General features: G+C 47.8%; 2 protein-coding genes across 4 annotated transcripts in view; one reads left to right on the top strand and one right to left on the bottom strand.

The window, feature by feature from the left end:
• PPME1 (protein phosphatase methylesterase 1) overlaps positions 1-17,990 on the bottom strand; it is a 45,583-nt gene extending 27,593 nt beyond the window's left edge. Inside the window, exons 1-5 of one of the 3 annotated variants that reach the window (XM_068264687.1) lie at positions 17,896-17,990; positions 15,873-15,972; positions 7,499-7,590; positions 4,225-4,319; positions 1,857-1,914 (exon numbers count right to left, since the gene is read on the bottom strand). In XM_068264687.1, the coding sequence (XP_068120788.1) occupies positions 1,857-1,914; positions 4,225-4,319; positions 7,499-7,590; positions 15,873-15,967 (340 nt within the window). In that variant the 5' untranslated portion in view covers positions 15,968-15,972; positions 17,896-17,990. Of the gene's footprint in view, positions 1-1,856; positions 1,915-4,224; positions 4,320-7,498; positions 7,591-15,872; positions 15,973-17,621; positions 17,712-17,749; positions 17,854-17,895 lie in introns of those variants that run through there. The other 2 variants (XM_068264685.1, XM_068264686.1) reach the window with 2 other exon arrangements.
• Positions 17,991-18,163: 173 nt separating this feature from the next.
• The window catches only part of C2CD3 (C2 domain containing 3 centriole elongation regulator), a 91,178-nt gene continuing 84,177 nt past the window's right edge, over positions 18,164-25,164 (top strand). The window contains exons 1-2 of the mRNA XM_068266629.1: positions 18,164-18,292; positions 21,612-21,881. Of these exons, the coding sequence (XP_068122730.1) occupies positions 18,241-18,292; positions 21,612-21,881 (322 nt within the window). The 5' untranslated portion in view covers positions 18,164-18,240. The remainder of the gene's footprint in view (positions 18,293-21,611; positions 21,882-25,164) is intronic.

The following is a 25,164-nucleotide window of genomic DNA, read 5'->3' as shown; positions in this document are numbered from 1 at the left end:
CGTCCCATACAGGCAGATGTACAGGATGCAGGACAGCACTACAAACACCAGGCGACCACAAGCAAGCCTAACGTCTGTACGAAGGTTAAAGAGGCCCTGTAGTGACATACTGTAAAAGGCACTAAATTGTTCAGGACTCCACATTTTAAAGGTCATTTTCCTGGTTTCGGCATCAAAACTTTAACTGTATATTGCTGTATACTGAATGTAGCCCCGCCCTCCCAGTTATGCTTAAAGAGACACTGAAGCGAAAAAAAAATGATGATATTATGATTTGTAGGTGTAGTACAGCTAAGAAATAAAACATTAAGATCAGATACATCAGTCTAATTGTTTCCAGGACAGGAAGAGTTAAGAAACTCCAGTTGTTATCTCTATGTAAACAAGCCATTAACTCTCCGACTAAAGGTGGCCATACACTGGCCCGATTCGCGTCCGTTTCGACAGCAGATTCGATCCTGGGATCGAATCTGCTGCCAATCGTTCGCGGTAAACGCACCCGCCGATCCGATTTCCTCCCGAAATCGGATCGGTCCGTCGATCACGGCGTGCGGGAAATTACCCTCGATCGCCCGCGGGTAGGGAGCGCGTCGCTAGCGGCGGCCGATCCGATCAGGTATACATTACCTGAAGCTGGCTCCCGGGCATCTTCTCCGCGCTGCACCGTTCTGTTCCGGCTCCATCCCGGCGCTTCCTGTGTCACTCCGTGACCAGGAAGTTCAAATAGAGGGCGCTCTATTTGAACTTCCTGGTCACGGAGTGACACAGGAAGCGCCGGGATGGAGCAAGAACAGAGCCGTGCAGCGCGGAGAAGACGCCCGGGAGCCAGCGTCAGGTAATGTATACGGGGGGGGGGGGGCACAGGCGGCAGGAGCAGCTCAACAGATTGTGATCGGTTTCAGGCTGAAATCGATTCACAATCTGTTTGCAGTAAAGGCAGCCATACGATCCCTCTCTGATCAGATTCGATCAGATAGGGATCTGTCAGCTGGTCGATCTAATGGCAAATCGACCAGTGTATGGCTACCTTTAGTCGTGGAGAGGGCTGTTATCTGACTTTTATTATCTCAACTGTAATTGAACTGTTTACTTTTTCTATGCTAGAGGAGAGGTCATTAGTTCACAGACTGCTCTGAAAGACTCATTTTGAATGCTGAGTGTTGTGTAATCTGCACATATTATAGAATGATGCAATGTTAGAAAAAAAACACTATATACCTGAAAATAAAAAGATGAGAATATTTTCTTTGCTGCTAATCTTCTAGTAATTATTCAAAGTACACAACCAATTCATTATATCATATTTTTTTTTTCGCTTCAGTGTCTCTTTAACCTAGGCTGTTTAGCTATGCAGAATTCTCCTCTTGCACCAATCTGGGAGACCAGGGGCCATATGCAATTCATTTTTTTCACCTTAATTTTCTCCTAGGTGATATTTTCACAACTTGTAAATAAAATGCCTTCCACACCCCCAGCAAGCAAACAAATACTCCAAATAATTTTGACACTACTTTTTCACCTACTTTTTGGTACTTTTTCAGTTGCAAAGTGCTAAAACGTTAATTTAAATGGAAGCTGAAAAATGATCTCCTAGGAGAAAACTCGGGAGAAAAAGTGAATTGCGTATGGGCCCAGGTATTATTTTCATAGGCTTTGGAATTTCCATAAAACTAACATTCCGCAAAGCTGCACCTGACAGCAGTACAGATATCGCCACCTGTGATCAATATGAGGAGGGGAGAGAGGACACTGGAACATTCGAAAGGACTGAGGACAATTATATGCAGAGCTCTGTTGCCCATCTATAAAATGTCACAGTGATTACAGGTAGTGCTCCCCCTGGTGGTTATACATACCGTGGCCTCTCTGGTCTATTGCCACAACTCTGCATTTGATTCGGCTGGTAATTGCAGTCTGTGGGTAGAGAAGAGGACAAAGTGATCATCAGCTAGCGCAAGGATTAAAAGAGACACTGAAGCAAAAAACAAAATTATGATAATGATTTGTATGTGTAGTACAGCTAAGAAATAAAACATTAGGAGCAGAGATGCAAGTCTAATATTGTTTCCAGTGCAGGAAGAGTTAATAAACTCCAGTTATCTATGCAAAAGAGCCACTGAGCTCCACGACTTTCAAAGTCGCAGAGAGCTCTGTCTTCTGAAGCTTGCTGTCTCAACTGTCAGTCACTGTATCTTTTTCTCTGCAGAGAAGGAGTTCAAAAGTTCAGTAGGCTGCTCTGTAAAATCATTTAGAATGCTGAGTAGTGTGTTAACTGCAAATATTAGATAATGATGCAATGTTAAAAAAACAACAACTATATAACCGAAATTAAAAATGTGAGAATATTTTCTTTGCTACTAATGTTCTAATAATTATCCGTACTACACAACCAATTCATATCATCATTTTTTTCGCTTCAGTGTCTCTTTAAGAGTGAAAGCAATTAGCTGTCTGCAAGGACAGGCGTGCATGGGTGTGTGCTGCCAACAACATCATAAAGATCTCATGTCCCATGTACAAACAACCAGAAAGCAAGCAGTATCACGTAAGAAATCACCACATTATTATCCAGTTATAATTAAACTGCATACAATGCACGTAATTAAAGCGGAATGAAACCCAGCATTTCTACTTTGCTCTAATATTATTTACAGCATATTATATACAACCAGCATTTTTTTTTACTAGAACTGCATTCAAAGGGTTAACACAGGCTTTAGAAGCTTCCCTGGCTGCAGAGCTGGCCGCTTCCAAAACTTTACATAATGTTATCTTGTGTTTAATTGTATCAAGTGAGAAATGTAAACAAAGCCTTCTCTCACACTGCCTGGTCCCCTGAACAAAGTCAGGCAAGCATAAATGCTTTGTGATGCTTTCTGATTTAAGGCTCGTACACACGTGTGACTGAAGCAAACGACGGGTCCGTCGGCACCTCCCACTAGGCGGGTTTTCAGCAGACAGTACAGCGTGTGTATAGTCTGTCGGCGGACTGATAAGGCTGTCCGCCCGGCGGATCGTTCAGAAACAGCCTTATCAGTCCGCCGACAGACTGTTTGGCTTTTACAATACTATGCATCAGTGGCGTAGGGATCACCATATAACTGCTACGGGGCCCGTAGCCACTGAGGGTACACAGCAGGTCTCGTGGAGGCCCATGGACCCCGCCATCCCAGAGGTGCAGAGACGAGGACAGTGTTATGGCTTCCTATACTGGGGGGGGAGGAGGGTCACATCTGACTACCTATATTGGAGGCACTCTGCTACTTATATTGGTGGGTCCTTATGGACACCACCAATTACTGAGGGGGGCCCAACCAAAACTTGGGGCATGATTTCTTGCTACACCCGTGCTATGTATATAATAGTTTTATGGCTATTTGCCTGCAACAAAGACCCACCCTGCCCGTCCATCCATCTGATTCTAAAGCTTGGTACGCACCTTCAATTATGATTGGCCAATCAATGACCAATTTTACCACCTCCATGTACTATGAGAGCTGACCTACACAATCTGTTTATGGTATTCAAAATCTGTTGGCCTTCATGCTGCATGGAGGGGGTAAAACTGGCCAATCAAAATTGGATGCATGTACCAGTCTAGTTTCAAGGTAGCTGCATTGGCAGTGGCATAGGTTTACACGCATATGACTAGGCATGGCTAGAGGTGTGACATGGTCGTGTTTGAAAGTGTCCCGCTTCCTTAACCTCCCTGGCGTTCTATTGAGATCGCCAGGGAGGCTGCGGGAGGGTTTTTTTTTATTAAAAAAAAAACTATTTCATGCAGCCAACTGAAAGTTGGCTGCATGAAAGCCCACTAGAGGGCGCTCCGGATGCGTTCTTCTGATCGCCTCCGGCGGCCATAAGTAACACGGAAGGCTCCGGCGGTACTGGACGAGCTGAGCTCGTCCAGACCGCTCAGCAGGTTAACACAAAAAGTTGGAAGGTATGTGACTAAAGTCTAATCACACTTGCCAAAAGTTTGTTTTAGGTTTGATTTAGACACTACTACAGAGTAACCAAGCAGCTCAGGGTGACCCAAACCACTAGGAATGTATAGGGGGATAAAAGAGACCCAAAAAAAAGCCCTCCTACTTGCAATAATTCAGCTATAAGTGAACATTTAGACACTACAGAAACCATAAAGATTAGCAAAAGAAAAAAATAAGGCAGGCAGGAGGTATAGCCCAAATAACACACAAGAGATCCACGTGACGGAGCACTTACCGTAAAGACCGCCCAAGAGAGGGCGGAGTGTCCTCCACCGTGCAGCAGCACCAACACCGGCCCCTCCGATCCACTTTTGTAAATACGAAAGCTGTGTGCCAAGCTAAGGAATGACTACACACATTACAGCACAGCATTTATACAGTGCATGGGGCGAGCAACAGAGTAATGCCTACAGTCCCCCGACACTGGACATCTCTGCACAAAGAGACGCAGAGAGCTAAAGGCTCCAAAATGGTGGCTGGTAGCTCAGCATGGTTTATGTAGTACATAGTTACATAGTTATTTGGGTTGAAAAAAGACATACGTCCATCGAGTTCAACCAGTATAAAGTACAACACCAGCCTGCTCCCTCACATATCCCTGTTGATCCAGAGGAAGGCGAAAAATCCCTTACAAGGCATGGTCCAATTAGCCCTAAAAGGGAAAAAATTCCTTCCCGACTCCAGATGGCAATCAGATAAAATCCCTGGATCAACATCATTAGGCATTACCTAGTAATTGTAGCCATGGATGTCTTTTAACGCAAGGAAAGCATTTAAGCCCCCTTTAAATGCAGGTATAGAGTTTGCCATAACGACTTCCTGTGGCAATGCATTCCACATCTTATTCACTCTTACTGTAAAGAACCCTTTCCTAAATAAATGGCAGTGCACATACACAAAGCATGGCAGCATAGCGGCTAGCTCTCTCGCCTTTCAGCGCTGGGTTCCCAGTTCATATCCTCTTTTTATGCTGGACATCAGTTTTTCATTCATGTTTTTCATTTCGCGTTGCCACCTGCTCTGTATTTATGTCAACATCCGCTTCGTCTGGCCCAGAGATCTGCAAACTTGGCTCTCATGCAATGCATCGTGGGACTTGTAGTTCCTTAACAGCTGGAGTCTGACAGCCACAGTCATGACTCATAAAGGCAAATGCATTGTGGAATTTGTAGTTCCTTAAAGGGGAACTGAAGAGAGAGGTATATGGAGGCTGTCATGTTTATTTCCTTTTAATCAATACCAGTTGCCTGGCAGCCCTGCTGGTCTATTTCTCTGCAGTAGTATCTGATTAAAACCAGAAACAAGCATGCAGCTAGTCTTGTCAGATCAGACTTATAAGTCTGAACCACTGAAACACCTGATCTGCTGCATGCTTGTTCAGGGGCTATGGCTAATAGTATTAGAGGCAGAGGATCAGCAGGGCTGCCAGGCAAATGGTATTGTCTAAAAGGAAATAAACATGACAGCCTCCATATACCTCACTCTTCAGTTCCCCTTTAACAGCTGGAGAGCCAAGGTTGCAGAACACTGGTCTGGCCGACAGTTCCCTCGTGTCTAATGGCCCCCCTCCAACCCCTATACAGTTCCGTAGTGTTTATAGTGTCCCCCCCCCCCCCAACTCCCAGATATGGCTCCCCTGGTGTTCTAGGGCTTCACATCCAATATAGCTTCCCTGGTGGTCTAGAGTGGGCCAAACATAATGCAAAGTGGTAAAACCACTTGGGGGCCACATTTAATAGCTCCAATGGCCAGATATGGCCCATGGGCCAGAGTTTGACATGTACGATATAGAGGGACACCACTCTTACTATAACTCATTGGAGACTATAAAATGCCTGATATAGGAAAAAACAAAAACAAAAAACACCTGACTGCAGGGAGCAGATAAGTTCAGTGGTTCACAATTTGTATGGGAGCTGAATAACCATTAAACCTCATTCATCCCCTGAGAAGATCAAAACCAGATTAGATTTTTAACATTTAAAGGGACCCGAGATGAGAGACAAAGTGGGTGAAATATTTTATTTCCTTTTAAACAATGCTAATTGCCTGGCTCTCTTGCTGATCCTCTGTCTGTAACATACTGTATGCACTCGCGTATAAGCCTAATTTTTCAGCATAAAAAAATGTGCTGAAAAGTTGTCCCCTCGGCTTATATGCGAGTCAGTGGAGCAGAACGGATGGTGAAGCAGGATCTTGCACTAGTGATCCTGCTCTTACCAGCTTGCGCCCTGCTGTGTCCATACCCTCCATCCCCTGCAAAATGGTGTGCAAAGTGCGCTGCTTAAGACTACCTGTGCCCCCTGGCTTGTGGTGCGAAGCATGCACGCAACGTCTCAGCGGTGAAATGATCAAGGATTCTTCCTGTGTGGCAATTGCTGTTTCTCTTATCTATGACACCATCTAGTGGCTTCTTGAGACACCGCTGTATCATCCTGGGGCACATCTGGCTATGGGAGGGGGGGCTGACGAACTGGGGGAACATCTGGCTACTGTGGAGAGGGCTATAGTGGGGAGGGGGCTTATATGCGAGTCAATCACTTTTTCCTGGTTCCTGAGGGAAAAGTGGGTACCTCTGCTTATACACAGGTCAGCTTATATGTGAGTATACACATTACAGATAGCCATAGACTTGGAACAAACATGCATATTAGTTGTTTCTAACAAAAGCCTAGCTGAATTAGAGTTTGCTAAATAAATATGACATCCTCTGTAAGTCTCTCACTTATGGAGGTTGCCATTTTTTCCTTTGAAAAATAAAGACTGGGATTCCAAAAAAGTCTTATGTTAGAAGCAGTACTATAGATGAAATTATTTATATCTTATGTACGGTAACTATCAGTTTACTTTCTCCTCAGGTTTGCTCTAATCTTTATAGACTGATGCAAGATGGACTAAAGTATTGAAACTTCTAATGTACTAAAAAGAATTCAATGGGCCCGATCCAATTCACTTTTTCTCCTGAGTTTTCTCCTAGGAGATAACTTCTTATCTTCTGTTTAAAATAACTTTTCAGCACTCTGCTACTGAAAAAGTACTATATGACAAAGTACTGTCAGATTTAAGCCTAAATCACACCAAAAATCGCTAAGCGTAATTGCAAATGCTTATCGATTTTTGTAGCCATCTGCAGTAGCGATTCTGGCCATGTGCCCAGCGATTTCTTATTTATGTCTGTTCGTCGCTCTTTAGAGCAATTTTCCACTTTTCTTGTGCTTTACATTGAGCCGTAATCGCCTCCAAAATGCTGTAGGACCCGTGACTGCAGCCCAAACTCACACATAGGCCAAGCCCTTTTCGAAGCGCTAGCGATTTTTAACAAAAAGCTTTCAGAAGCGCTCTTGGCATGCAGCAGCCCCTATTCAGAGTAATTTCTTGCTTGCTGGTGGCTGAAAAGGCATTTTATTGATAAGCTATGAAATATCACCTAGGAGAAAAAGTAAATTGGATTGTGTTCATAGTGTGTTGGTGGTCTTTAGAAGACTGAACTGTTCCAGAGAAGGATATGTCTTTCCCCGTCTCGCTTTCCACCACCACATCTTCCATGGACTCAAAGTACTGACTCCAGGGAACGGGAGAGAAGTCTCGTCTCCTTCCAGGCCTGGGAAGACAGAAGAAGCCATTAGCAGCAGTCAGACAAGAGGCAGCAGAGAACACACAGCACTGAGGATGTGTGGCCAGGATACAGGCATTAGCAGCAGTCAGACAGAAGGCAGCAGAGAGCACACAGCACTGAGGATGTGTGGCCAGGATACAGGCATTAGCAGCAGTCAGACAGGAGGCAGCAGAGAACACACAGCACTGAGGATGTGAGGGCAGGATACAGGCATTAGCAGCAGTCAGACAAGAGGCAGCAGAGAACACACAGCACTGAGGATGTGAGGGCAGGATACAGGCATTAGCAGCAGTCAGACAAGAGGCAGCAGAGAACACACAGCACTGAGGATGTGAGGGCAGGATACAGGCATTGGCAGCAGTCAGACAAGAGGCAGCAGAGAACACACAGCACTGAGGATGTGTGGCCAGGATACAGGCATTAGCAGCAGTCAGACAAAAGGCAGCAGAGAACACACAGCACTGAGGATGTGAGGCCAGGATACAGGCATTAGCAGCAGTCAGACAGCAAGCAGCAGAGAACACACAGCCCTGATGATGTGAGGGCAGGATACAGGCATTAGCAGCAGTCAGACAGCAAGCAGCAGAGAACACACAGCACTGAGGATGTGAGGCCAGGATACAGGCATTAGCAGCAGTCAGACAAAAGGCAGCAGAGAACACACAGCACTGAGGATGTGAGGCCAGGATACAGGCATTAGCAGCAGTCAGACAGGAGGCAGCAGAGAGCACACAGCACTGAGGATGTGAGGCCAGGATACAGGCATTAGCAGCAGTCAGACAGGAGGCAGCAGAGAGCACACAGCTCTGATGATGTGAGGCCAGGATACAGACATTAGCAGCAATCAGACAGCAAGCAGCAGAGAACACACAGCACTGATGATGTGAGGCCAGGATACAGGCATTAGCAGCAGTCAGACAAGAGGCAGCAGAGAACACACAGCACTGAGGATGTGAGGCCAGGATACAGGCATTGGCAGCAGTCAGACAAGAGGCAGCAGAGAACACACAGCACTGAGGATGTGTGGCCAGGATACAGGCATTAGCAGCAGTCAGACAGGAGGCAGCAGAGAACACACAGCACTGATGATGTGTGGCCAGGATACAGGCATTGGCAGCAGTCAGACAAGAGGCAGCAGAGAACACACAGCACTGAGGATGTAAGGCCAGGATACAGGCATTAGTAGCAGTCAGACAGGAGGCAGCAGAGAACACACAGCACTGAGGATGTGTGGCCAGGATACAGGCATTGGCAGCAGTCAGACAAGAGGCAGCAGAGAACACACAGCACTGAGGATGTAAGGCCAGGATACAGGCATTAGCAGCAGTCAGACAAGAGGCAGCAGAGAACACACAGCACTGAGGATGTGTGGCCAGGATACAGGCATTAGCAGCAGTCAGACAGGAGGCAGCAGAGAACACACAGCTCTGAGGATGTGTGGCCAGGATACAGGCATTAGCAGCAGTCAGACAGGAGGCAGCAGAGAACACACAGCTCTGAGGATGTGTGGCCAGGATACAGGCATTAGCAGCAGTCAGACAGCAAGCAGCAGAGAACACACAGCTCTAATGAAGTGTGGCCAGGATACAGGCATTAGCAGCAGTCAGACAGCAAGCAGCAGAGAACACACAGCTCTGGTGATGTGAGGCCAGGATACAGGCATTAGCAGCAGTCAGACAGGAGGCAGCAGAGAACACACAGCACTGAGGATGTGAGGCCAGGATACAGGCATTAGCAGCAGTCAGACAGGAGGCAGCAGAGAACACACAGCTCTGAGGATGTGTGGCCAGGATACAGGCATTAGCAGCAGTCAGACAGCAAGCAGCAGAGAACACACAGCTCTAATGAAGTGTGGCCAGGATACAGGCATTAGCAGCAGTCAGACAGCAAGCAGCAGAGAACACACAGCTCTGGTGATGTGAGGCCAGGATACAGGCATTAGCAGCAGTCAGACAAAAGGCAGCAGAGAACACACAGCACTGAGGATGTGAGGCCAGGATACAGGCATTAGCAGCAGTCAGACAAGACGCAGCAGAGAACACACAGCACTGAGGATGTGTGGCCAGGATACAGGCATTAGCAGCAGTCAGACAGGAGGCAGCAGAGAACACACAGCACTGAGGATGTGTGGCCAGGATACAGGCATTAGCAGCAGCCAGACAGGAGGCAGCAGAGAACACACAGCACTGATGATGTGTGGCCAGGATACAGGCATTGGCAGCAGTCAGACAAGACGCAGCAGAGAACACACAGCACTGAGGATGTGTGGCCAGGATACAGGCATTAGCAGCAGTCAGACAAGACGCAGCAGAGAACACACAGCTCTGGTGATGTGAGGCCAGGATACAGGCATTGGCAGCAGTCAGACAAGAGGCAGCAGAGAACACACAGCACTGATGATGTAAGGCCAGGATACAGGCATTAGCAGCAGTCAGACAGGAGGCAGCAGAGAACACACAGCTCTGAGGATGTGAGGCCAGGATACAGGCATTGGCAGCAGTCAGACAAGAGGCAGCAGAGAACACACAGCTCTGAGGATGTGAGGCCAGGATACAGGCATTAGCAGCAGTCAGACAAGAAGCAGCAGAGAACACACAGCACTGAGGATGTGTGGCCAGGATACAGGCATTAGCAGCAGCCAGACAGGAGGCAGCAGAGAACACACAGCACTGATGATGTGTGGCCAGGATACAGGCATTGGCAGCAGTCAGACAAGACGCAGCAGAGAACACACAGCACTGAGGATGTGTGGCCAGGATACAGGCATTAGCAGCAGTCAGACAAGACGCAGCAGAGAACACACAGCTCTGGTGATGTGAGGCCAGGATACAGGCATTGGCAGCAGTCAGACAGGAGGCAGCAGAGAACACACAGCACTGATGATGTAAGGCCAGGATACAGGCATTAGCAGCAGTCAGACAGGAGGCAGCAGAGAACACACAGCACTGAGGATGTGTGGCCAGGATACAGGCATTAGCAGCAGTCAGACAAGACGCAGCAGAGAACACACAGCACTGAGGATGTGTGGCCAGGATACAGGCATTAGCAGCAGTCAGACAGGAGGCAGCAGAGAACACACAGCACTGATGATGTGTGGCCAGGATACAGGCATTGGCAGCAGTCAGACAAGAGGCAGCAGAGAACACACAGCACTGAGGATGTGTGGCCAGGATACAGGCATTGGCAGCAGTCAGACAAGAGGCAGCAGAGAACACACAGCACTGAGGATGTGAGGCCAGGATACAGGCATTAGCAGCAGTCAGACAGGAGGCAGCAGAGAACACACAGGACTGAGGATGTGAGGCCAGGATACAGGCATTAGCAGCAGTCAGACAGCAAGCAGCAGAGAACACACAGCACTGAGGATGTAAGGCCAGGATACAGACATTAGCAGCAGTCAGACAGGAGGCAGCAGAGAACACACAGCACTGAGGATGTGTGGCCAGGATACAGGCATTAGCAGCAGTCAGACAGGAGGCAGCAGAGAACACACAGGACTGAGGATGTGAGGCCAGGATACAGGCATTAGCAGCAGTCAGACAGCAAGCAGCAGAGAACACACAGCACTGAGGATGTGAGGCCAGGATACAGGCATTAGCAGCAGTCAGACAGGAGGCAGCAGAGAACACACAGGACTGAGGATGTGAGGCCAGGATACAGGCATTAGCAGCAGTCAGACAGGAGGCAGCAGAGAACACACAGCACTTAGGATGTGAGGCCAGGATACAGGCATTAGCAGCAGTCAGACAGGAGGCAGCAGAGAGCACACAGCACTGAGGATGTGAGGCCAGGATACAGGCATTAGCAGCAGTCAGACAGGAGGCAGCAGAGAACACACAGCACTGAGGATGTGAGGCCAGGATACAGGCATTAGCAGCAGTCAGACAGGAGGCAGCAGAGAACACACAGCACTGAGGATGTGAGGCCAGGATACAGGCATTAGCAGCAGTCAGACAGGAGGCAGCAGAGAACACACAGGACTGAGGATGTGAGGCCAGGATACAGGCATTGGCAGCAGTCAGACAAGAGGCAGCAGAGAACACACAGCACTGAGGATGTGTGGCCAGGATACAGGCATTGGCAGCAGTCAGACAAGAGGCAGCAGAGAACACACAGCACTGAGGATGTGAGGCCAGGATACAGGCATTAGCAGCAGTCAGACAGGAGGCAGCAGAGAACACACAGGACTGAGGATGTGAGGCCAGGATACAGGCATTAGCAGCAGTCAGACAGCAAGCAGCAGAGAACACACAGCACTGAGGATGTAAGGCCAGGATACAGACATTAGCAGCAGTCAGACAGGAGGCAGCAGAGAACACACAGCACTGATGATGTGTGGCCAGGATACAGGCATTAGCAGCAGTCAGACAGGAGGCAGCAGAGAACACACAGGACTGAGGATGTGAGGCCAGGATACAGGCATTAGCAGCAGTCAGACAGGAGGCAGCAGAGAACACACAGGACTGAGGATGTGAGGCCAGGATACAGGCATTAGCAGCAGTCAGACAGCAAGCAGCAGAGAACACACAGCACTGAGGATGTGTGGCCAGGATACAGGCATTAGCAGCAGTCAGACAAGAGGCAGCAGAGAACACACAGCTCTGATGATGTGTGGCCAGGATACAGGCATTAGCAGCAGTCAGACAGGAGGCAGCAGAGAACACACAGCACTGATGATGTGAGGCCAGGATACAGGCATTAGCAGCAGTCTGACAGCAAGCAGCAGAGAACACACAGCACTGATGATGTGAGGCCAGGATACAGGCATTAGCAGCAGTCAGACAGCAAGCAGCAGAGAACACACAGCACTGAGGATGTGAGGCCAGGATACAGGCATTAGCAGCAGTCTGACAGCAAGCAGCAGAGAACACACAGCACTGAGGATGTGAGGCCAGGATACAGGCATTAGCAGCAGTCTGACAGCAAGCAGCAGAGAACACACAGCACTGAGGATGTGAGGCCAGGATACAGGCATTAGCAGCAGTCAGATAGGAGGCAGCAGAGAACACACAGCACTGAGGATGTGAGGCCAGGATACAGGCATTAGCAGCAGTCAGATAGGAGGCAGCAGAGAGCACACAGCCCTGATGATGTGAGGCCAGGATACAGGCATTAGCAGCAGTCAGATAGGAGGCAGCAGAGAGCACACAGCACTGAGGATGTAAGGCCAGGATACAGGCATTAGCAGCAGTCAGACAGGAGGCAGCAGAGAGCACACAGCACTGATGATGTGTGGCCAGGATACAGGTATTAGCAGCAGTCAGATAGGAGGCAGCAGAGAGCACACAGCACTGAGGATGTGTGGCCAGGATACAGGTATTAGCAGCAGTCAGATAGGAGGCAGCAGAGAACACACAGCACTGAGGATGTGTGGCCAGGATACAGGTATTAGCAGCAGTCAGATAGGAGGCAGCAGAGAGCACACAGCACTGAGGATGTGAGGCCAGGATACAGGCATTAGTAGCAGTCAGACAGGAGGCAGCAGAGAACACACAGCTCTGAGGATGTGAGGCCAGGATACAGACAGGACCATTCATCACAATAAATGGCATAAGCAATTAAGGCAGACTCCACTGTCAGTGACGGTTATTAGGCCGCATTACTTACAACCCATTAAAAGGGTACTTTTATTAACACAATGTATCAGTTGGAAATATATAAGAACGATGTAGACCAATGCAAAGGTAGCTGTGATGTGTGACACAAAGTTCTCTAAGGCCCAGCTTACATGGGTGTTTTTAGGGGGTTGTACCATCCAAAAATAAAAAAACATTGCTTAAAAATAGTTAGTGCCCCAAATGTATATGTAAACCCCTTTTTTTCTAAATAGGTCCCTATATATCCCCCAATTTTTTTTTTAATTTTTTTTTTTACCTGGTATGTGTGCCTGTGTCGAACTGTGCAATGCCAACAGGACTGTGGGAAGTTTTTTTTAGCTACAGTAACTAGCTTATTTCAAAATAAAAAGAACAGAAACTTCCCATTTTAGATAAGATAAGGACACTAGGACCAGAAGGTTATTTTATCCCCCCTGCCTTGAAGAGTTTATACAGTGATGTAAAGGGGCCTATACACTGGTCGATTTCAGCCATCGATCGAGCGATCCTATAGAATCAATCGATCAGAAATTGATTCTTTCAAATCTATTGATCAATATGTGGCCGAATTCGATGGATTTGATCTGACAGGATGGAAAATCTAGGTCGATCTGTTGCTGGCAGCAGATCCATGGCCCATAGAGTTGCATTGGATCTAATGGTCCAATAATGCATTTAGATCGATTTCCAATAGCTTTCATTCTGAAATATATTGGAAATCTGTTCCTAGTGTGTGGCTCGCATCAGATAGATTCCTGTCAGATTCACCTTGATATTCATCTGACAGAAATCTATCTGATGGTCGAATCTGCTACAAATCTATAAGTGTATGGCCACCTTAAGGGCTGGAACCCACAAGGGCGATTTTTAGAGCATTTTTTGGAGCGTTTGAAAACGCTAGCATTTTTTAAAAACGCTCAGGTACTGTTAATGGATGGGGCAACTTCAACTGGAGCGATTGCGATTCAGAAAATCGCAAGCACAGGACATGCAGCATTTTGGGAGCGTTAGCGCTTCAATGTAAAGTATATCATCGCTGGCGTAATCGCTCAGCAAAACCTGCACTGAGTGATTTTGCTAGCGTTTTCAAGTTACTGCACACTGTAACAAAATTAAAATTAATTGAAAGAACCAATCAGACTTTAAAACACTAATCGCTAAACTACCGCTGGCAAATTGATACACTTTTTAAAATCGCTCCCTGAAACGCTCATTAAACCGCTTACAAACAGCTCATACAAAACGCTAGCGCTTGCGAATAGCGATTGCGTTTTGCAGTGGGTTCCAGGCCTCAGTCTGTTATCTGGGTGATGTTTGCTGTGAAGGATCTGTAAAATAAGCAGTAAATTAACACCGAGAAACAGAAAAGATTGAAACCAGCAAAAATATTCTATTCTTATATCTCATACAGTACATCTCTGACAGAGAACACTAAATAACAGGATAGAGAAGTTAAATAAATTTATTACTGGATGATTTTTTTTCCATTTTTTCAGTACATACTGAGTTTCCTCCAACTTTAATGGTGCTTAAGACGACAGTAGCGGTTTTCCCATCATTCTTGTAAACGCCACACTTGATCTCGTTGTTTCATCTCATCCTAGACACTACATATAGCATCCAGGATCAGCTACGTTCAGAGTTTGGTGCCCCCTAGAGGACTCAAAATGCGACTGAAAGACGGGAACTGATGCCAAAAGCTTCTCTGCTTGTTTGCAGAGAACCAATTAGCATCTGCTAAACGCACCGCCGAAAGCCCATCTGATCCGGACTTGTGCTGGGTACACACAATACGTTTTTCCGCTCTATTCTCTTATCTTCCACTCGTTTTTCTTATCTTTTTCCATTCACTTCTATGAGAAATCAACCCAAAAAACGATCGGAAGGAATATCGAAGATGTCGGAAATTATCTATTGAAGCCATCTATTGAGCGGAAAAACGTATGGTGTGTACCAGCATTAGACAGGGGAACACTTGTTAGGTTTGCACTGCAGCACTAGTCATTGAAGTCAGTGGCCTGTTCAGAACTTTGTGTTTGTTTGCACTATGTTTGCACTTTATTTGTGTGTATGTAAAAATCTAAGAATTTTCTGCATTTTCAATCACAAGTGCAGCGATGGGAGAGAGGCAGGATATAGAGAGGGGAGCGGAAAGAGGAAGGAGATGGATAGAAAGGAGTGATGGGAGATGGAAGGATAGGGGAGTAATGGGGGAGAGGGAGAAAAGGAAAAAAAATGGGAGGGAGGAGACTGATAGGCTAGAGATGCAATTTTCGCACTGGATAGTTTCCAGCATGTCTGATCTGCTTACGATTGAGTAAGAAATCGATTTTGAGATCAGAAATGCACAAAGTTGATCTGTTTTTGATTGGAAGCAGATTGAACATACTGAACATTATCCAACGACTGGAATTTTCCTGTCGACCGGATTAGAAAATTGCATGGTGTGTACCAGACATAAGAGAACCACTCAGGTCATTACTGCTGTTCCTCATCTCCTATCTCAGAGACAGCCAGAGGTCACACTAGAGCCTGTGAATAATGGGGATAGGAAGGAATTCTCCCAAACACCAGCAGAGGTTTTTATCCTACCCAGTCCTCTCCAAAAGGAAAAGAACAGTTTCTGCTGATGGTATTTTTACACATGACTTCCCAGCAGCAACAACATACCCCATCCTCATCTTGGATCCGGACTGTAGACCCCCCGGCATTGGTGGTCTAGGGGGTAATCTCCCCACATGAAGCTGCTTCTCCAAGGTAGACATGATTTCTAGAAGACAGGAGAGGACATCTGTAAACCGGTACAAAGTATTCTCATACAAAACTCCAGTGTACACTTATACTCTTCCCTAAAAATATTATCCCTGATACATGGTATACCCCAGCATTACACATCACTACCCACATCCACAGTATATTCCCACCTAGGCACAGTGCTCTTCCTCCCAATAAATGGTATACCCCAGCTGTACATAGCACTATACCGAATCATAGTATATTCCAACTTGGGCACAGTGCTCCTCCCTGCAATACATGGTATACCCCAGCATTACACATCACTACCCACATCCATAGTACCGGTACATTCCAACCAAGGCACAGTGCTCTTCCCCCCCCCCAATATATGGTATACCCCAGCTGTACACTACATTACATCCATCACACATCCATAGTATATTCCATCAAAGGCACAGTACTCTTCCTCCCAATAAATGGTATACCCCAGCTGTACATAGCACTATACCGAATAGTAGTATATTCCCACTTGGGCACAGTGCTCGTCCCTCCAGTACATGGTATACCCCAGCGTTACACATCACTATCCCCACACATAGTATATTACCACATGGGCACAGTGCTCCCCCCCATACATGGTATACCCGAGCGTTGCACATCACTATCCCCATACATAGTATATTACCACATGGGCACAGTGCTTCCCCCTCCCCAATACATGGTATACCCCAGCGTTACACATCACTATCCCCATACATAGTATATTACCACATGGGCACAGTGCTCCCCCCAATACATGGTATACCCCAGCTGTACATAGCACTATACCCATACATAGTATATTCCAACGTGAGCACAGTGCTCTTCCCCCAATAGATGGTATAGAGTACATTTGAAATCGGCGCTGGTAGACTTGGGCGCAGGATACAGCCGGTATATGGCTGATCCTGTTTCTGCACAAGTCCGGGCCGTTTTAATTACTATTCCCCCTCCAGGCCGCCATGGATAGTGGGGGAATGAAATAATTGGATTATTGTGTTTTTTAAGCAACTTCGGCTCCGTCTTCTGACGGAGCCGACGCTACTCACTGAGCGCCGCTATAGACTGATTCCCATTACAGTCTATGGCGGCGCTGGCTGCGCCCAAATCTAGCAGCGCTGAAAAGCACTGCGCCGATGGTATACCCCAGCTGTACACAGCACTATCCCCATACATAGTATATTCCTACCTGGGCACAGTGCTCCCCCCATTCAGTACATGATACACCCAAGCTGTACACAGCGCTATCCCCATACATAGTATATTCCCACCTGGGCACAGTGCTCATGCCCCAATACGTGGTACACCCCAGCTTTACACACACAACTATCTCCATCCCATATATAGTATTATTCCCACCTGGGCACAGTGCGCCCCCATTCCCTCCAATACATGGCATGTCCCACCTGTACACCATACATAGTAACCTCCCCCCCCTCCAAATGCATGGTATGCCCCACCTCTACACAGCTGTACCCCACACAAAGTATATTCCTGGCCCCCATGCATGGTACACCCCAGCTGTACACAGCACTATCCCCATACATAGTATATTCCTCCCTCCCCAATGCATAATACGCCCCATCTCATTGCCCTATTGCCCATAAACTCTCGGAAGCCCCCATTATTCCCCGGCACACTCACTCCTCAGTTGTGCACACAGCTCTCTGCCCTCCTCCTAGACGCGAGCCACCCCTCCTCCGCACATAGTACGCCCCACAGTAAGCCCTCCCCCTCCTAATGAATAACATGGTACATCCCGCTTCACGTACTGTCAGCTCCCCTTCACGCCTCGGCCCACCAGCCAGAGGGGTTTCCGTGGAGACAGAGCCACGCCCACCGATTCCAGATCCCCTGGTGTGACGTCACTGCGCAAAGAAAGCTGGGAGATTCATACAGACACTGACTGGGTTCTTACTTGTTTCAATAACTTTATTAGTGCGGGACAGTGAGGACAGTGTTGTCCCGAGCGGTGCTTGTGAGCTACTTTGGACCAGAGAGACAGAAGAGAGGCAAGGGGCGGGGCCTGGACAGAACACACGGGGTGGAGCTTGATGGTCCCCTGACAGCTCCGCTTCCAAATAGGGTGACGTCACCCTCACCAACTGTCACTCCCGACACCCTCTGCGCCAGGCTCTATCCCGCCTCCTGATTGGCAGCGCGGCCGCGGAGCGGAAGCGGAAGTCGCTGGGGCTGGTTGCCGGGAGACGGGGGTGAAGCTGACTTGTGGCGGGCGGAGAGGGATGACAGCGGGGCTGAGAGCATGAAAAGCAGGGGAAGCCGCAGCGGAAAGCCGGGCAGCCGGAGGAAGAGAGGTACCGCTGCGCTGACTCCTGGGGGAAAGAGGGGAATCTGCTGATCTGATTATATTAGACAGTACAAGGAGGGGGATCTGCTGCTCATATGGGGCTGTACATGGAAGAGGGGGATCTGCTGCCCACATGGGGCTGAACATGGAAGAGGAGGATCTGCTGCCCATATGGGGCTGTACATGGAAGAGGGGGATCTGCTGTACATGAGAGGGGGATCTCCTGCCCATATGGGGCTGAACATGGAAGAGGGGGATCTGCTGCCCATATGGGGCTGTACATATGGGGCTGTACATGGAAGAGGGGGATCTGCTGCCCATATGGGGCTGCACATGGAAGAGGGAGATCTGCTGCCCATATGGGGCTGTACATGGAAGAGGGGGATCTGCTGCCCATATGGGGCTGTACATGGGAGAGGTGGATATGCTGCACATGGGAGAGGGGGATCTGCTGCCCATATGGGGCTGTACATGGAAGAGGGAGATCTGCTGCCCATATGGGGCTGTACATGGAAGAGGGGGATCTGCTGCCCATATGGGGCTGCACATGGAAGAGGGAGATCTGCTGCCCATATGGGGCTGTACATGGAAGAGGGGGATCTGCTGCCCATATGGGGCTGTACATGGAAGAGGGGGATCTGCTGCCCATATGGGGCTGTACATGGGAGAGGGGGATCTGCTGCCCATATGGGGCTGTACATGGGAGAGGGGGATCTGCTGCCCATATGGGGCTGTACATGGGAGAGGGGGATCTGCTGCCCATATGGGGCTGTACATGGGAGAGGGGGATCTGCTGCCCATATGGGGTTGTACATGGGAGAGGGGGATCTGCTGCCCATATGGGGTTGTACATGGGAGAGGGGGATCTGCTGCCCATATGGGGCTGTACATGGGAGAGGGGGATCTGCTGCCCATATGGGGCTGTACATGGAAGAGGGGGATCTGCTGCCCATATGGGGCTGTACATAGAAGAGGGGGATCTGCTGCCCATATGGGGCTGTACGTGGAAGAGGGGGATATGCTGCCCATATCAGGCTGTACATGGAAGAGGGGTATCTGCTGCCAGTATGGGGCTGTACATGGAGGAGGGTGATATGCTGCCCATATGGGGCTGTACATGGAAGAGGGGGATATGCTGCTCATACGGGGCTGTACATGGAAGAGGTGGATCTGCTGCCCATATGGGGCTGTACATGGGAGAGGGGGGTATGCTGCTTATACAGGGCTATACATGGGAGAGGGGGATATGCTGCCCATATGGGGCTGTACATGGAAGAGAGAAATATGCTGCCCATATGGGGCGGTGCATGGAAGAGGGAGATCTGTTTCCCATATGGGGCTGTACATGGAAGGGGGTGATATGCTGCTTATATTGGGCTGTACATGGGAGAAAGGCGATCTGCTGCTCATATGGGGCTTGATTCACAAAGCGGTGCTAACTGTTAGCACGCCTGTGAAAACCCTCTTAGCATGTCTAAACCAGATTTTCGCGCGCAAAACTTTATGTGCGTAAAACTTTACGCACTGCACTGAGCGCAGGGCGCTCCGCACGAAGTGCCCATTAAAGCCTATAGGACTTTGCGCGTGTAAAACTTTGCGCGCGATCTGATTGAGAAATCCGGTGCTAACCTACTTAGCACCCTGGTTAACACGTCTAAATACTTTAGACGTGTTAAGTAGGTTAGCACTGCTTTGTGAATCAAGCCCATGGTGCTGTACATGGAAGAGAGAGATATGGTGCCCATAGAGGGCTGTACATGTAAGAGGGGGATATGCTGCACATGGAAGAGGGGGATATGCTGCCCATATAGGGCTGTACATGGAAGAGAGAGATATGGTGCCCATAGAGGGCTGTACATGGAAGAGGGGGATATGCTGCACATGGAAGAGGGGGATATGCTGCTTATATGGGGCTGTACATGGGAGAGGGAGATCTGCTGCTCATATGGTGCTGTAACATGGAAGAGAGAGATATGGTGCCCATAGAGGGCTGTACACTGAAGAGGGGGATATGCTGTCAGTATGGGGCTGATGTCCTGCTGCCATAGTGGATAAACTGATGCATACTGGGAAGTAAGCAAGTCCGTTCTTCAGAGTAGTCAAAGTTTATTGAAGCCGCAGGGACAGCTATACTATCCCAGATAAAAAAAAACCACATGTATCAGATAAATACTTGTTCTACTTGCAGAACACATGTATTGTACTGTCCGTGTTTCGATTTCAATTAATTTTATATAGTAAATAAAGAGAAAACTGTTCCAGGCATTTTCTATTTTTACTTCTTCTTCTGATTGAATCCAATCTTGACGTAATTTCCTCTCTTAATTCTTTTTTTTTTTTTCCTTTCTAGGAACTGTGCTGTCATATGTAGCTTGCTTTGTAAACACGTGAGCACAGCATAGATCAGATTTTAGCAGCTTCTGCAGAGGGGTGAGATGTATTTCTCTTCTCAGCCTCCTTTCACACTGTACTGCTCTCAGCCAATCTGCGAGGAGCAGGAATGTGAAAGGGCAGATGACAAACTATGGCAATGCAGGGGCAGGTTATAGACTGCATAATAAACACAGAGCTGTGGGTAAGTGGAATTTGAATTTGTGGCTGACCATCCTACTTTAATAAAGTCTGTCCACAATAATTCACATAGCTCAGTGCGCAGTGACAGCAGTCCAATCATAAATGTAGTGCAGAAGAGTGATGGCATCAGTTCTTTTCAGTCTATTCAAGCACACGAAGACGGAGCTGTCATTGACCACAGATTGTACGGGCCATCTGGAATATAGCAGAGTCGATCTCTGGGCGATCCTGGACACTGCACAGACCATGAGGAAACATCCTTCACAATCGATACTAACGTAGAGGGAAAGCTCTGAATACTTTAGCGCCTTCCCTGTTAGTTAGTCTGTCCCTTCGTTTCTGTGCCGTTTCCGGTTGAAGTTATTTGACCTGGTAAGTCCTCAGTACTCCTCTGGCATTCCTCAGAACTACTCAAGTACCGGAGTGTGCAGACAAGCACATCTGTTCTGCGCATGCACGAGCCCAGACTGCCCGAGTCGCGCCAAAGATCTATTCGACCTACAAGGCTGAATCACTTCAACAGTGGACGGTGCAGGAACGATGGGACAGACTGAGGACCTGGAAGGGTCTATTTTACCCAGAACCTTGTAAAGCCTTGATTAGCCTCTGGGTTTGGTCCCGGGTAGAGTTGCTCTGCAATGGGTTGGAATGTAGATTAGTTCTTAATAATAACTGGATTATTATCCAAATTGTGAGTGTAATAATCACCCTGGTATTATTTGTAGCTCATGTCCACATTTCTGTATCTGCAGGAGCCACAGATGTCTCCCCCTCCACCAGCCTCCCCCCTCTCGTAGAAGGACAGCTGCGTTGCTTCCTCAGGGTGACTGTAGGGAAGATTCTATGGACTGTGCCCAGACCCCCACAATCTGTGCTTGTAAGACTCCGATGGTGGGGGGAGACCTCGGATGGGACCATCTTTCACCCCAGGAACACCTCGCATGCAGAACAGAAGTCAGTGAAGACCACAACTCGTTATGCTGTGCGCTGTGGCCCCAAACAGTTCACTTCCTATCTTACAGGTAAACCCAACACAATGCTGGCTACTAAACATTGATCTGCCATGCAGGTAAATAAACCAAAATCCTGCAACATGGCTCAGTCTCTACTTCTGTGGTGGCCAAAATGAAACCAATAGCAATCATACACTTACCTTTTTGGTGGTACCGTAATAGAAAAAAAACACTGAAACCCTGTCATGTGATAATAATAATGCTGCACTGACAGCTGCCTGTCGGCTCCATTGCCTAATAAAAAATGATCAGAAACCTAGCTTTCTCTGCTCACTCAAGACTTCTGCTTCCGGTCACTGTTATCTACCTAAACACACATCCTGCACAAGCCTTCTGTGTATGTGTGCTTAAAGCGGATCCAAGATAAAAAACTAACCATAACAAGTAACTTGTCTGTATATCTTATCTAAAGTTTAGATAGTTTACACAGCAAATCTAGCTGCAAACAGCTTCAACAGTTTATGATGATTTATTCCTGTGATACAATGAGGGCAGCCATGTTCTGTTTGTCACGTTAGACACAGGCAAGCTGATATCATCTCCATCCCTCAGCCTTTGATAAATTCACTCCGCTCTCCTCCTCCCTTCTGCCTCTGAAATCTCTGGCTAGTGACCTCCTACTGCCCAGACTGAGCTCCCATAAGCCCTTGCTACCTGGGACTGAGTGCCTTGGCACTCTGGAAAAGCTGTGGGCGAGGCTTGTTCAATTTATAGGGAATCAGAGAATTAAAACAAAACAAAAAAGTATTTGGCTTGAGGAAAGCACTATAAACTATATGAAAGGAACACAATTATGCAATGAGTAAAAGTATATCTCGGATCCACTTTAAAGAGAATCTGTACTCTAAAATTCTTACAATAAAAAGCATACCATTCTATTCATTCTGTTCTCCTGGGCCCCTCTGTGCTGTTTCTGCCACTCCCTGCAATCCTGACTTGTAATTGCCAGTTTTAGGCAATGTTTACAAACTAAAAAACATGGCTGCTAACCAGCATGTGATAGGCTCAGAGGAGCTCAGTCTGTGACTCACACAGAGCCTGCAGGGGGTGTGTATAACTTCTATCCTATCACAGAAGAGCAGCACATTCCTGCCTGAGCCGATAAAGGAAAGAAGATTCGATTATATAACAGATGATACAGCCACTGTGCAACTAGGAATGGCTGCAGTAAGCCAGACCACATTAGAACAGGTATAGGAACTTCTAGGATAGAAGTAAGGCTAAAAATTTTGTTACAGAGTCTCTTTAAATAATGTAGTCATAGGAAGTAGCAGGCTTTAGTGTGCAGAGAAAACTAGACAGCTGCCATTGGAATAGGCAATTGCCAGTGCAGTAATATCACATTACATGGCTCTATTTAAACAGTAAGCAAGGTACATTTTTGATTCTTATAAGCAGGTTCGTATTTGATATTTACAGGTGAAGACTTATTTGCCGGCTTTATTACTTCTTTTAAGCACTTCACCACCGTAAAAAAAAACATAAAGATATTTTTTCAGCTGTCATCCTGAATCCCTTCTGATGGCAACTGAAACATTAGGTGGTTTCTACTTACTTTACGATCAATCCAGTAAACCACCTCCCATAGTGTGATGTCTCTCTTTTCCTCAGTTTTTATTGGCAATCAGTCAGAGAAGGAGGGAAGCAGGTGCAGGAATAACTTATGCACAGTAATCAGCTACCTCCAGATTCCCCTTCGGACTTACCACTGACAATCTGTCACAGAAGGCGGGAATGGGTGTGGTGGGGGAGAGGTGGATGGGAGGAGTTTAGTTGAATCTGGATTGTTGAGTGTCTCCCAGAATCTTGCATTGTTACTCCACATAAGAGTCAGGATGGCGGAAGCTGCTATGGATGTCTTGTCAAGTTATAAAATGAAGGGGGGGGGGGGGGGGGCGGGGGCAGATAACCATTTCAAACACAATGCTTGAACATCCTGTGCCTTCCTCTCCGTTCTCAAACATCAATGTGTTCCCCACCTCTCTCTAACCCCAATTCCCTATCTGCACATGCTGTGCCTCTTATTCCTAGTTCTGAACATCCTGTGCCTTCACAACCACCCACACTCACTCCTTCCTCCCTATTTGCCTATTTGGACATCCACCTAATTCTCACACCACCTCCCTCTCTGAACATCTTATGTCCCTCCTCCTCTAAACCTGTGCTCCCCCATCTCCAACACCCAGTGTGTCACCACCCCTTACCCTGAACATCTTGTGGTTGATGCACTATGGTAACGCACTAAAGCAGCGTGAGTTGATACAAGCAAGAGCTTGCTAGGCACGATCCTTTCAGAGTAGCGTGCACTCTTGCGTGCAATCCTCTGAAGTACGGGCGCTACTACGTTAATTAATGTAGTAGCAGCAGTCACGCTGTCACATCATGTGTAATTTAAGAGCGCACGCTATGTTGACAGGACCGTGCGTAGCGTGCGCTCGCTCGCTCGCATTAACCCACTTGAGCTTGTTGAAAGACATCCATGGCTACAATTACTAGGTAATTCCTGGTGGTGTTGATCCAGGGATTTTATCTGATTGGGAAGGAATTTTTTTCCCTTTTGGGGATAATTGGAGCATGCCTTGTAAGGGTTTTTTGCCTTCCTCTGGATCAACAGGGATATGTGAGGGAGCAGGCTGGTGTTATACTTTGTTCACTGGTCAAACTCAATGGACGTATGTCTTTTTTTCAACCCATATGTCTGTGTCGTCTCCCCCCCCCCCCCTCCCCCCTTTTCTTTATTATCCCCTCTGACATGTTGTTTTTTGTTTGTTTGATTGTTTTTTGTTTGTTTTTTTTATACATATGAAGGCATAGGGAACGTTAACTAAGCGGTATATGGATGTTTCATTTTAACCTCTTGACGACCAGCTAACGCCGATTGGCGTAAACTGGTCGTCTGTGGGTTACCATGGAAACGGCCGCTCGATCGAGCGGCCTTTCCATGTCAGTTCACGAAGGGTGTCTCCGTGAACAGCCGGAGAGCCGCCGATAGCGGCTCGCCGGCAAAATGTAAACAGGCGGGGAAGAAATCCCCGCTGTTTACATGATACGGCGCTGCTGCGCAGCAGCGCCGTAAGGCAGATCGGCGATCCCCGGCCTCAGATTGGCCGGGGATCGCCGGCATATGATAGGCTGAAGCCTATCCCACAATGCGCAGGACGGAAATCCGTCCTGCGCAGCCCAGGAAGGGAGAGGGAGGTAAGGGGAGGGAGGGAGCGCACAAAACGCTGCGGAGGGGGGCTTTGAGGAGCCCCTCCCGCTACCCACTAATGGCCGGCGGCGATCAGACCCC

Source organism: Hyperolius riggenbachi, chromosome 2 (genome assembly GCF_040937935.1).
Source record: "Hyperolius riggenbachi isolate aHypRig1 chromosome 2, aHypRig1.pri, whole genome shotgun sequence".
Lineage (NCBI taxonomy): Eukaryota > Metazoa > Chordata > Amphibia > Anura > Hyperoliidae > Hyperolius > Hyperolius riggenbachi.
The sequence above is the reverse complement of the archived record's forward strand: the minus strand, read 5'-3'. Positions and strand labels throughout refer to the sequence as shown.